Source organism: Eulemur rufifrons, chromosome 5, assembly GCF_041146395.1.
Source record: "Eulemur rufifrons isolate Redbay chromosome 5, OSU_ERuf_1, whole genome shotgun sequence".
NCBI classification, from domain to species: Eukaryota; Metazoa; Chordata; class Mammalia; order Primates; family Lemuridae; genus Eulemur; species Eulemur rufifrons.
This window is the reverse complement of record NC_090987.1, coordinates 14,827,039-14,841,789: the sequence shown is the minus strand read 5'-3', so window position 1 is coordinate 14,841,789 and position 14,751 is coordinate 14,827,039. Positions and strand designations below refer to the sequence as shown.

Below are 14,751 nucleotides of genomic sequence, written 5' to 3'. Positions count from 1 at the left end.
GAAGAAGGTCTTAGAATTAGAAGAGACCTGAGTTTAAATATCGGTCCCACTAATTATTAACTTTGTGACCCTGGGCAATTTACTTAACCTATTTGAAGCTCATTTGTAAAGTGGGGATAATAATATATTCCTCATGGGATTGCTGTCAGGATCAAATCAGATAATGCAAGTAAAACAGTAAGTACAGAGTCTGACACGTGGTAGAAGCTCAATAAATGATAGTCATTATTTTGTGTTAATGGACTAATGCTATATTAGGTATTACTCGGGATATAATATCACCAGGGATGAGGAAATGTTTTATAGAGATTTTTCTTATTATGGCATTTGCTCTGCATAACTATAGCAATTCTTATTATATAAGATTTAAATTTTTTAAATAATTTTCTAGTAAATACTAATAACATATTTGCCCCTTTCCTGGTCTCTCTTTCCTCAACTCCAAGTGGGACTGCAGAATACTAAAATTTTCATGGGTTTGCATTGAATAACATTTTGAATTCACTTCAAAAGTTATTTATACTTAAAAACAACATTTTTACTCAAACTTTTATTCAGATGCTACTGAGTTATCTTTTCAGCTATAAAGAGTTCATAAATTGGTTAGTGTATCACTTAATATTGACTGCCTTTGTTGACCTCGTGCGTGTGGCACTTTTGCCAAAATCAAAATAAAACTAAACTAAAACTGCAAAATAAAAGGTATGTACCACATTGAAAAAAAATGGATACAATTTAGAAAAATGATTTCCTCTATAGAACTAAAATAGGTTATGCCATTACATGTCTTAGATATGCATGAATCATGTGAATTTATACATATTTGTGTAAATAATACCTATTTAGCATATATGATATAAAGAAATTCAGTAGATAAGGTTGAATTTCTTCAGGCTAAAAGAGAAAATTTTAACAGTAATAGTGACTTTAATAATATTAATTATATATTATTATAATAATATTAATGTGGAAATTTTAAAATTCAAATGCTACATTAAAGCTCAAGAATACTTAGGAAAATGAAGTTTTAAACCCAAAGCTGATTAAATATCCAAACATAATTCCATCCATTAATGTTAAAATATTTTTTAGTGAGATCATTAATTAAAATGCCCTTGATAATTTGCTAGCATTCAGTTTATTCCTCTATAAGTACTTAATTCGTTATTTGATTAGTAGTTTTTCTCATGTAAATAAATACGGTTCTTATTTTTTCTAGTTTTATTTCATTATGAACTTTCTAGTTTATAAACACTCACCTCATCAACTGATCTGTTTTCTGTTTTTCCATTTGGATCTGTGATTTTCTTAGGTGAGAGAAGCCGCACAGGCCCTGCTTCTAGCAGAACTGAGAAGAATTGAACAGGCAGGACGGAAGGAAACCATCGATGCCTGGGCTCCTTATTTACCTCAATACATGGACCACGTCATATCACGTAAGAGTTCTCATGCTTTTCTACAACATTTTTTTGCAAGCATAGGTGGAAAAGTACCCAAACTCACAGATATGTATGCTACTACCTATCAACAAAAATGAGTGGTTAACCTTAAAGTGAATAGAAAGGATCCTCAAGTTCTGCTTTTTTATTTTCTGACTCTCTATGGTTTGGCATTTGGTAAAAAAAAAAAAAAAAAAAAAAAGCAAAAGCTATTTAATATCAAAGTGCTCATTAACAAACTGACCCCTTATAAAATTAATTCCCAATCAAAAGTCCTGTATTTAACACTAACATCTGTCTCTGCCCATTGCATTATTATACTTATGGATGCCAACTTGTTAGAAACTGATCTGATGACATGCAAGTGCAAGTATACGATCCCTTGCAAGTTGAAGTTGGAATTGTGAATTCTTTAAAAACAAAGATCTGTTACGGCTAGATCTGTGCATTATTGAGAAAGAGAAAAGTAGCAAGGATTTTAACTGATGGGTCATCCAAAAGAGGATAATTTAAATATATTGGGAAAATTGTTGAAGTTTTTGAATATTTCTTGCAAAATAAAATCTTTGTAATCATACTGCTAGGTCAAATGTGCATTGGAAAAAAGTTATATTGTGTAATCAGTTTTTTTCTTCTCAGAAAAAGTGTGCCCATTCCCAATTCAGCATTTGACTAATTCTTTTTTCTTCTATAAAATGTTTAGAAGTAAAATTTAAACCTAAGTTATATTGATTATAAGATAAATTAGTTTCAGTTTTTAAAGATTAAGTCTCAACAATATGTTTAAAAAAATGTTTACTATGAAAATTTAGCCTGGGTTTTAGGTGGATTCATTTTAAATGACCTTTTGCCAATACTAGTTATTCTTGGTAGTGAAATATTCATTACACATGTCAAGATAGACAGTATATGATTGTACAAGAAGGAAAATGGAAACAAAATTCAGAAAGGGTCATAACTGTTATAACTGGTCTAACTCTACCAGATGTTTGCCAGTGGTGGCTATAGTGAATATTTATATAGGCATGTGACCTTGGGCACTTAAATTTTCTTAGCCTTAGTTTTGTCACAGTAAAATGAAGATGACAGTAGGACTTTATAGGGTTACTATATGTATGGAAAGAGTTAATCTTTGTAAGTACACAGGGCAATAGCTGGCCCGTAGTAAGTACTGAATTTGTTAAACACTGTATAATCTATAAAAATTCAAATATATATTTAACATATAAACATCACACATTAACAACTCTAGTTAAAATTCTTAACTGTTTGAGTAATAGAATGTGTACTCAGTGAATATTAGTTTTCCTTTGCTTACCGAGAATGTTTCTGTTTTAATAATATAAATAATTTTGAAAACCAGGCCTGTAGACATATGGACTCTATGTAAGGTATTAGGCTTAAAATTCTTTTTTAAATATGTGCAGGTTTTAAAATAAATTTCCAGAATGTAAAAAAAAATTTGAAAACTAAGACTGGGGAAAAAGATCTGCTTGTGAGTATTTCACTAGATAGTCTGAAACAGTGTTCTTTGTTTATGACTTGTGGGCATCTACTTTATAATATTTGAGAAAATTTTAGAGTTAGATGATCAGCTCATCATAAGCCAGAGTTAAGTACAAACGATGAGTATGGCACTTTAGAGTTGGTTGAAGGTGAGACTAGAAAATTGCAAATCACTAGAGATTCTTTTAAAAGGAGAATGTTATTACGAAAATATTGAGAAACATTTTTAAGACATCTTCATTTAGAATGGTGGACTAGTGTGAAGTGGGGGAATGGATTAAAGTAGAATAAGTAGCTGGGGGGCTATTACAGAGGGGATACGGGATCCAGACCTAAATGTTGATAGGGTAGAATTAAAGATAATTTCTAACCCTTGATTACTGATTGTATATAAAGGTCTAAGAAAAACACCACAGATTAGTAAAGTGTTGTATTCTTGACAGTTTGGGAAGAGAGGGGCCATTAGCATTTGTAATGGATGCCATTTTATTTTGTTCCTGGAAAGGAGAGCATGAGTTAGTTAAGGGCATAATATAGCCACAGATTACTCCCTGAAGTAATGATAGAAAGGCCTCTGTTGCTAAGCAAGAGGTCTGTTAGTGGGTTCAGAGAGGATAAAGTATAAGTAAAATAATGATAATACCTACCATTAATTGGATACTTTCTCTGTGTCAGGCTTTTTCTAAGTACCTCGCCTTTGTTATTTCATTTAACCAGTACAATAAACTTGGAAAGTAGGTACTGTTGTCATCACCCCCCTCTATCCCCTACCCCTTTTGTTTTCTTTCAGGTGAGTTAACTGAGGTCAGGAGAGATTAAGAAACTTTCTGAAGGCCCCTTAGTTACCGACTGTCAGACTCAAAACACTCATTCTCTTAACCACTATTTATTCTATCCTGCTTGCTCCGGCATCCTTAGAACTTAATTGGGTGTGGAAGAATGATTTGATATTGGGCTTAACTAATATTACTTTCAGTGTCCTTTCCAGCCATATTACATTTAACAACAACAAAATGGAACAGAAAAATAATTGTTAGAATATTACTCTTTAATGGTTCTCATCATCACTGTTTAAACATAAGTTGAGTTGTTCTTAGGCCAAATTTAAACCTTTCTATTTATGTAATTAAGTCCTTTGTATTTAATTATAGTATCCTGGAGTACTTCATTATTAACTAAATGCTGGCTTACTTAAGTTTTAATCCTGTCAGTTACTGTAATTTTTTTTTTTAGCAAAAGAATAAACAAACATGCATTGCACATGTAACTAAAACATCACACACTAACAACTCTTGATATAATATGTTAATCTTTTCGGGAACTTTTATACCAACTGAGTGTAAAATTAGTTTCAGTTTGCTTTACTGGGAGCTTTCTATTTTAATAAAAGGGTATCAAGCTAAAGGAGTAGGGATTCTGAATGTATGAAAGGAAAAGAAAGCATACAACAAATGAGGAATGACCACATAGGGCTGTTGAACAGATTTGCTGTCCGAAGGGATCAAAAGGTTATGGAGCCAGCTGGTAGACAGCCCACACCTGCCGCCCGCATGCTTGTACTGAAATCGCCTCCACCATTGTCATTAATGTTTGAGGAGATGATCATTGTAGCAAGTTACATTATAAAGCATTGTTTTAGAAACTTAAAACCTGTTTCTAGCATAGGAATCTTCTTAATCACAAAGTAAGGAAAATATTTAAGCAATGGATCTGGTAAGTATACCATTCATCAGATATTTTCTTATAATTTAATCTTTCGAAACATTTAAAAGCTGCTGTAATTTCCTAAGCAATATTGACAGCTCCTAACTTATGACTGAGCTTTGTCTCAGAGTGCCTGTATTAGATATTTGCCTAAAACTCAGAAAATGCTCTTACCCGGAAAGCAGAATGTCATAGAGGGCTGATGGACTGTGATAGACCTTCATCTTAGAGACCTGGAGTCGGAGGTTTAAAGTGGGTAGTAACTTTCTCTGAGTTCGCAGTCAGTAAGTGATTGGGCTAGGACTAAATGACAATTCAAGCCAACTCATCTTACTGACTGAGATCTTCCGTAGTTTATTTAGGTAACTTATACAATAAAAAGCCTTTCACAGGTTTGAGAACTTAAGTAATGGGTCAAAGCCAGTTGCTTCTCTCTTTCTTTCTCTCTCTCTTTAAAGAGATGGGGATCTTGCTATGTTGCCCAGGCTGGACTCAAACTCCTGGGCTCAAGGGATATTCCTGCCTTAGCCTCCTGAGTAGCTAAGACTACAAGTGTGTCACTGTGCCTGGCTCTCAGGACTCTTGAGAGCATTAAATGAGAAACTTTGTAAAACTGCCAGCACAGTACATAGTGCAAGCAGTGAATGTTGGCTGGCTGTCCCCCTTCTCTTTCCTATACTGGTTTCAATAGTTTTTTTCTCCTTATTGCTGCTGCCTCAGAATTCACTTTAATTTATATGGCCCAGGGATTCTGGCAGTAGACTGGACATTACTAGGAAGAAAAAGGAGCAATGGTTTGCCTTAACTGAAAAGGCAACTCACAGATTTTTATAAGAATCAGGTCCTAATTGAGTGATATAAGAATTTTGCTTCAAGTAATGGAGCTCTGTCCTTGACCTAGTCAGGAAGCATTTTATCCTGCACAAATGTGAGTATATAAACTTTTGATGCCTAATTTCTGATAGAAAATTTGAGGATAAGTGCATTGTGATTCCTATTCTAATGGTAATAGGACTGAAACAATACATACTGCATACATTTTCATAATACTGACTTATGTAAATATTTCAGATCTTGCCTGAGTCCTCTTTAGCATGTACATGTAGTCACTTTCATGTTCCAAAACACTTTTTAAAAATTCTATTGATTATTCTTACTAAATAGGGATTGATGTTATTTTGTGAAACTGTTGTATTACAGTTTGGATAAAGATAAATATTATGAGTTGTCTCAGATTTATTTTGAAGTACAGATGTTGTACAGAACCCAATTTTATGTATTTCTTATTTGTGACATTCTACATGTAGCATTTTGATAATTGACTTTTTTATGAGGTCAAGCACCTGCTGGTTTATGAAATACACTCACACTTGCCCTTCATTTCTGTCAGTGACTACTCGGAGGTAAATGCTGATGGTTCCTGATTTCCTTTGGCCTTCGATGCAGAGTGACCTTACAGGGCATGAGGTCACAAGCGTAATTATTTCTCTCACATTGTATTCTGCTTGCTCACAGTGGCTCATCTCCTCTTTTAGTTTCAGAAACATTAAACACATAAAAGTAACTACCATTATATAAATCAAAATCTCTTCTAAAACGGGTGCCATTATAATTTTATGCAGTTATGGCCAATGTAGTATTAATTTGCAAATTTATCATCTCAGATATTGATAGAAGGATGTGTAACACATCGGGTTTAATACGTATTGATGTCATCAGAAAGCACAATCCTTTGTTCTTATCGAGTCCCTGCCTTTTTAGCTTCCTTTTGTGTTAAGGTTACCAGGGTTAGGCTCGTCTTTTTATCCCCCTTGGAAACAGAATAGGATTTCTTTGTTCAATGAAAGACCCTCCTAGTAAATGTTTTGGGTTTGACTTTCAACAAGCCACACTGTAGTACCTCTTTTAACCTGGAATTGAAGTCACTTTTCTGATGATTATAAAGTAGTGGTCATTCTGAGCACAAATATGGATGGACCAACAATATACAAGAAGGTAAGGAGGAACTATATATTATAGAGGCAGTGGAAAAGTATACTGTAGCTGGTGAAAATAATTTAAATATTAGTGCAGTCTTTGGTAGGCAGATATTTTCAGGGTTTATTGGTGGGAGGAGGATGGGGGGAACGGATAGGGAGTGGGTTTGATAAATATGATTTAAGTGAGTCTCCCTCCCCCAACGAAGGCCTTAAACTACACAACATTCTTCCTTCTTTCTTTTTTTATGTATGCCCCAGTTATTTGGAACTCTCTGAGATGGTTGTTTTTAAGGAATGATTTTCTGGATAAGGAAGAGTTTGAAAAATCACTAGATGTTCAGATTATTTTAAAAAGTGTATCCAGTTTTGGTTGAAATATTTCGAAAAGTCTCTGGCTTTTTTAACTTCTCAGAAACCAAGGTGTTGTTTTGGCCCACGCTGTAAAATTACCACCACTTGCTTGTGGAAGAGCATGTACCTCTTCATCTGAATGAAAAATCCCCCAGATTGATATGCCTCTTTCATTTCATATTGTATTTTTTATAATTTTCCTTCCTCCTCTTTTTATTGTCTAGTAATTGTTATCAATTTTTATTGCTCTTGGGCTATTTTGTCTCACCCCTAGTAGCTTCTGCCCTGATTTCTAGTTTGCTGTTTTCAGTGTCGTGGGAATGCAGACACCAGGTAACCAAGTTTATTTGAATTAAATGTAAAATAAGAGTAAATCGGCTAAAAATAAGACCTCTCTGATGAAAAAATGCCTAAGCTTTCGTGTAAGCACTTTGTGGTGTCCCTGCTGGCTCCTCACTTTCTGCTTACTCCACTACTTGCTCAGGGCTTTTGTGGCATTCTGGGTGTCTTTTCTTTTTGAGCAAGAACATTATAATTGCGGAAAGAAAGGGAAAGTCATTTGGTTGCTCACAATGAACTGATAATTCTAAACTACGCCTTTTGTAAGGCCTGTTTTGTGAATCAGCTGAAATTAAAGCATGAGGTTTCCTCCGAAATACTTGTAATAGTTGTCTGACAGTGTTCACAAAGCCAACTGGAAACGATTCTGCATTGTGATCAGAAAGGGAAAGTATTAAATTATGACTGAGTGATACAGATTGAAAACTACTACTGTTCTTTGTGAATTTTAATATTGTGAGGCAGAAAGGGTTATGCAAAACACACTGTATCTGTATCGAATCTGTTTGCAGTGTTTCATTGGGACCTAAGGGATTTGTTCCTCTTTTTTCTTGCGGAGTGTCAGAGATATTGAGCTTAATTTTAAGCACTCTAGACTGATCATGTATTTAACAGCATTGAACTGTTCTACTTATCTATATTTGGCCACTAACCTAATGGAATAACAATGAAATTTCTTAATCAGTCACAACTATCTAAAAGGAAAATCTGTTCCATGTGACTTGAGTTCTTTGAGGTAACCTTTAATATTCTTGTGATTTTCCTTATATATTTTTAATAAGTCTTGGAAATTAGTAAAGTGACAAATTAAAAATGAAAGCATTACTGGATAGATTGGTTATTTGGACTTTTATTTCTAAGTAATAAACAGAAAACTCTCTCATCAAGTAATGCTATAGGTTAGGAACTCCACTGGGGTGGGTCACTTCCTGCTGCCTGCGAACTCCTCCATATACAGGGTACTCTGACAATAGAGCCAACAGTCTGTCAACAGAGCCCCATGACAGGTTGCCACTTTGTGGGACAAAGCAAGGAGTGAAGCATAAGGAAGTTCAGTCACTTGTTCCTTGTATAGCAGTGAGGACATGGGGTGATTCCATCAAGTGTGGCACTTGTCACCTGCTTCTCTCCATCTCATCCCTCTTAGGGGGACACTGGTCATCATCTGGCCCCTGTAGGAAAGCTGTTGGGGCTGAAAGGCTCTGATATAATTTTAGTTATTTCTTTATGTCCTCCTTTTCTCGTTCACCAGTCTCTCCCTATCTCCATACTTTCAGTGCAGAAATTTGTTAGGTCTCATGTAGTTGTAGTTGGTGGCAAGGCCCCTAGGAGGCATACCTGACATTCTTTGAGGTGTTTGTTCACTCACTGTCTGCTTTAAGAAGCTGAAGGTACTTAAGCCTATGCAGACTATTTTATAAAAGAAAAACACTCATTCAACCTGTGACGCATTCTTTTAAAAAAAATGGTGTTCAAATGGAAATGCCTGATATACCTTTAGCTGAGATTCTAGTGGCCTTTGCTATAATAAATGACCTAATATTAGTTGCTATGAAGAGTATGATATTGATTTGTGCCATTATTCTCTTGCTGATTTGCTGAAGAACAAAAATTTGTAATGCTAATGGAAATAAAGTACTTTACAAAACACTGCACATGAATACCGGAACATGTCTTTGTAATAGAACAAGTGTCTAGTAAGCTTTTAAATATAAATTTTCTTTATTCTGGTACAGATTATTCCAGTACAGATACTCAGAGTCCTGTTCAATTTGTTTTTACAGAACAAAAAGCCAAGTTGATAATCTTCTGGTGTCTGAACTCTTAGGCACTGAATTTGCATGCAGAGATCCAATTTTTTTTTTTTTTTTGGTTTGTGAAGCATTTATAATTTTATGCTGTATTTCTGATTCTCTTATTTCTTTATGATTAATTGCATATTATATATATTTGTAGTGTTGTCTTATTTTAGTTTGGCCTTGTGATCTGCATGTGTCAGACTAGATCATGCAGTTTGGAAGGAAAACAGTGATTTAAAGTTATTGTAAGAAAATTATATGAACCTATTTTACCTGTAATATTTTGATTATAATAGCTAGTGGTAGATTTTGTTCTAATGTCATTTATAAATTCTGGGATTACAATGATCAAATTAAACCTAAACATCTTGCTTAATCCATTCTTCCTCTTCCTGCTTTTATTTGAAATATGGCATTTTATGTTTTATTTTTCCCTAGTGATATCGTCCTAATGATTTATTACATCAGCTATCTGTTTTTATTAAGCAGATTTTGATACAAATATATATTTTAAATATGTTTTAATATTTATAAATGGTTTCATTGTGCATGACATTTGCAGACTTGGTTAATATTTTAGCACCTCTAGTACACAAACATAAAGAAAAAAATTTGTTTTATTTGTTTGAGCACCCGAATTGACCCCAGCAAGATTGAGATTGATCTGGTTTCTTTCAGCCTGTTAAATGCCAATCCAGTCATCTGTAACAGTACTTAGTATTTTTGTAATTTTTCTGTACATATTTTCTGTGTTCTATAAAACTTACCTATCACTGGAAAAGATTTTCCTTGCTTGATTTAGAGATGAAAACAACCACAACCACCTATTTTATTGCTTGTTGTTTTTAAAAATTTTTTCTACAGTCAACATCAGTGCTATATTCACTGTTCTTTTTTATAATTGTTATGAAAGGACTTTACATTTTACCAGGAAAAGATGAGACTTAAATTTGAAATGTGCATTTGAACGAAAGAATACACAGCTTTGGGGAATGGAAGTGGGAGATGAGGAGCAGGGATAGTTCTTATTTTAAAATATATAATTAAATTACATCCTTGTCTAATAATTAAACATTACTAGACAAGTAGTGACATAGCTTATAAGTACAGAGATATAAAGTAGCTTATTTTTGAGACACTTTTATATCTCAGGCATGAAGTAAAGGAGGCTTTTTCCTTACTCCCTGCTAGGTAGTGGCTAATGTCTCAGGTTCTGTTTTGATTTTTATCTGTTTGGGCTTTTATTCCTTAAGCAAGGGTCAGTCTTCAACGCAAATAATATCAAGGACAGAGAAACTAAACTAGAAATGAACCTCTGAATTGTGGGTATTGGATGGAGAATTGAGCATTGGTAGTCTTAATCTAAAGAGTCATGGTGCTTTTCATAAAATATTAGGTTTTAAAGTGACCACATAATATCAGATATCACCCATTTTTAAGGTGTGGTCAGGATTCTGAGATCATCCTGAGACCATCCCAAGCTTTTCCCATATAGAACTGGATGGGTACTTGGGGCCAGACCTTCACTATTTCATTTCATCAATACCCAAGGAACTTGAGCACGGTGGTTCTCAAAGGTATAGGTGAGAGGCAGGTGGGATGAGTTTCAAAAGGTGATACTCACCTCCACAACCAAGGACCTGTATTTTTTCATTTCATGGTTTGCAAATCAGATGACAATAATTAGAGAGGAAAATATTATTTTGATTTAAGATATGCTAACCTGTCAGACATGGATTGGCCACCTGTCTGGTTTTAGAACTTTGTTCTGTATGTAACTGTAATGGTACATATGTATAATGTGAGTGTAGATTTCATATATACTAAGTCATCTTTTCATAGGCATGATCCATTTGGTAATCCTTCATAATAATCACTTTTTGCACATATGACTTAATGAATTGCCTTTGGATGAGGTTAGATATGTTAATTTGGATATCCTTTTTCTTTTTTTTTTTTTTTAAGGAATAATAAGTACAGTAAAGTGTCTGTGACATGTTCTGTGTAGAATCAGTAAATCAATTTGTATGCCTTTCTAAAGCACACTCCTTGACTTTTGATTATTTTTCTTTTGCACTCAAAATTTAAAGTATGTGCAAGAGATTTTGTTTTAGATTAAATTTTTGGTTGAGGAATTCTAATGTAGTTAATTCTGCACATACTTGCTACCTCTTTTTATCATTGGCTAAGCATGCCCTGTGGCCCTATGGTTTGCATGAGATAATCGTGGTGAACAACAGAAACTTTCATTCTTAAAGTTTATCATTCAAACACATGAATAGGATAACGGATATAAACTTTATTTTTCTTTAACATTTGACCAATGCACACTTAAATGCTTCTTACAGAAGCAGACTTACCTCTTTCCTTTCTATTAATGTGCCAAATATCCTTAATTGGGATTGGTGGGGGGTAGGGTAGAGATTTGGAAAGAAAACATGTCAAACGGGGATCATTTCAAAGAAATTGTAGTAACCTTTACTACTAATCAGTAAATCTTTATTTCTTATTCCCCTTAGAGTTGCTGCAGAGAGAATTTGGGATAGTTTGTTAAATGATCTGTTTGCCAAAGTCTAACTTTGTAGACTGGTTTTGGATTTTAAAAATATGTGTTTTTCTATTCAGTTTTTAAAACTTTTTATCCTGGAATATTTCAGACATATTTAAAAGCAGAGTAATGTAATGACATTCCACATACCTATTGCCTAGCTGCAGTGGTTACTAACTCCTGGGCAGTCTTATGTTCTCAGTAGCTGTTCATCTTGTCCCCCACCCCATTATTTTGAAGCAGTTCTCAAACACAGTATCACCTTATCTATAAATATCTGTTTGTATCTTAAAAGATAAGCATCTTTAGAAAAAAAAAAAAAAACTTACAATACTCTTAGAATGCCAAAAAAATTAAAACCAATTTCTTAATATCCAATAACTCAGTCAGTGTTTATATTTCCCCAATAAGTCTCATAATTTTTTTATAGTTTATTCAATTTAGAATTCAGAAAAGTCCATATATTATAGTTGGTTGATATGTCTCTTAGATTTCTTTCAATCTATAGAATTTCTAGCCATCAATCAATCAATCATCTACTTGTCTCCACCCTCTTCCCCCTCCTTTTCTTTTTGATTTCTTTGTGGAATAAATTAGGAAGTTTGTACTGTGATGGTTTTTGCCAATTAGAGTAGCAAATCCTGACATTGTAAATTCTAATATGCCTTCTTCATTTGTTAGCTAGACTACTTCTCTAAGGAGAATCTTACCCTCATTAACTATTTTATATACTGAGTTGCACTTCAGAAAGGACAGAACAAAGACTCGAAGTTATTTTTTAAATATGAATTCTTTATTTAAGTATTAGTATGAATTCGTAGATTGAAACATGTTTAGATTTTGGTCTATTACAGTAATTGTTCTTATTGTTCAAATTGCCCCATCTGATCAGTGGGAGCCTCTTTAGTTGACGCCTGAATCCTTTGGGTAAGATGTCTTTGATGGCTTACTTGCTGACAAGATATTCTGTACTCACCTTGTACATTTCCTGACTTCAACCTGATTCAATTCATGTAGGAGCCTTGGTCCTTTAGTGGGAAATGGTATTTTCAGATCACAAACTGACATGCTCCTTGCTATTTGGTTGCTCACTGGGAGATGTACCCTATAAAGATAAACAACTATTATGTACCCACAACAATTAAAAAATTTAAAAAAAGCTGCAGGGAGAACATGTTGAGGGGTTCATCCTGTGTTTTGTTCATGGGACTGGTTACACCTCTTTCTCTTTCCCTTAGTTAAGGGATTTCACGGTGGGGAAAATCTTCACCTCCATTTGAAGATTTCTTTATCACCGCTCTCCCCACCTACCCACTCAGGTGGTCTCATGACTCTGAGGAAATTAATTTAGTTGATTTTGTGAAAATGAAGTACCTTGAACAAGAGATCTATACTGATTATGTATGTTTGTCGAGACTACTGATTTTAAACCCATCATTTTTAGAAAACTCAACAAAAACTCAGCTGATATATAAAGATTTTTGCCTCAGTAACTATGGTGGGATTTTACTTATAATGTGCTAATGTTTCTAAAAGTTAAATTTCCACCAAAAAAAACTTAATGGAATTTTACTACTAAAAATGAGGTATGATTATCTAACTGACCTCTGTCATCAAATTTGCAGGAGCTCAGTAATTATGTAAAATACAAAAGAAAAAAAAATTTAATACCTACTGAATCCACATACTGCAATAGGTTCTTTTACATTTTCTTTAATTTTTATTAGATTAAGATGTGCTAATAAACAATGTAGAAGGGAATGCATGGAATGGAAAACAAAAGGGAAAGTCAAAACTCAAAATCATCTCCAAATTTTCTGCGATAGTACATTAAGCAGTTCAAAATGAGTTTTGTTCTGTTTTTGTTTTTTAATTAAAGAGGAAAGAAATCAAACTGCAATCCTAAGGACTGAAGAGTCTTCCATTTGCTGGAACCTTAATAGTGGAACCCTATAAAGAGAAGAAACAAATCATCTTATAGTTCATTGAAAATAAATGGAAAATTTAGGAATTCATTCTCTGATTGATAGGTGATTAATTAGTTCCACACCGGTGTTTGAAATATAAATGTCATAAAATAGATATAAGTAGGATATATAGGAAAAGGGGAAGAAGCAATTAATTCTGATTGAACACAGAGTTTGTTAAGATGTTCCAATTTCAGGTTGATGATCATGCTTGGAGTACCAGATCCCTTCGTTAGAGTGATAGACTTCCCCATTCCCGAAGAAACAACCCCATCTTGTAGATTCATCAGAATAAACTTTTATCAATCTACCTAAAAAAAAACTTAAAAGCAACCTTGTTGTTTAACCAAATTTTACTGTGCACATACTTGGAGCATAACATTGTTCTAGATGCAAAATATGAACAGAAATGTGATCCCATTTAGTTCAGTCATCTTCACTTAGGTCTTTATAGACACTTTAAACCTATCATCTTTACCTATAATGTTACATATGTATATATAAAACCACTTTCTGTCACTACCATCACTTTTATATATGCCCTAGGGAAATACTAATTTTGGAAATGTTTCTGTAATCTGTTATATTATTATTGATAATATATAAATGGACCAAAGACAATAATGTTTCCTTGGTTAAAAGCATTTTATTTTTAAAGGATATAATGGTTTTGTTTGTGTTTTATAATAGAACATTTAATCATAGTAACTAGATAATAATCACTATCTGCAGAAAGCATGTCGGTCTGCTTTGATGGGACAGCACATTTCTATCAATAATAGTGGTTACAGGGTGGGTGCAGAGGGAGTTGACTTTAATATGATCCCGTTGGGTAAAGTGTATCCCACCTTACTTGACTTGGAGAGTTTGCTTGTAGCTTTGAGACTTATTAGGCCAGCTCAGTGTTTCTTAACCAGGCATGATTTTGCACACCAGCCCTCCAACCCCCCAACCCCAACATTTGGCAATATCTGGAGACATTTTTGATTATCACAACTAGGGCAGAGTGTGCTGCTGGCATCTAGTGGATAGAGGCCTGGGATGCTGCTAAACAGGACAGCCCTTGCCTCTGCCAACAAAGAATTATTCAACTCAAAATATCAGTAATGAGTTAAGAAA

At 34.0% G+C, this 14,751-nt stretch overlaps 1 protein-coding gene across 4 annotated transcripts in view; it reads left to right on the top strand.

The window, feature by feature from the left end:
- The window catches only part of WDR7 (WD repeat domain 7), a 284,359-nt gene that overhangs the window by 90,266 nt on the left and 179,342 nt on the right, over positions 1–14,751 (top strand). For all 4 annotated transcript variants that reach the window (XM_069468368.1, XM_069468366.1, XM_069468369.1 and 1 more), the window contains one exon: positions 1,313–1,436. In XM_069468368.1, coding sequence (XP_069324469.1) covers positions 1,313–1,436 — 124 coding nt within the window. The remainder of the gene's footprint in view (positions 1–1,312; positions 1,437–14,751) is intronic.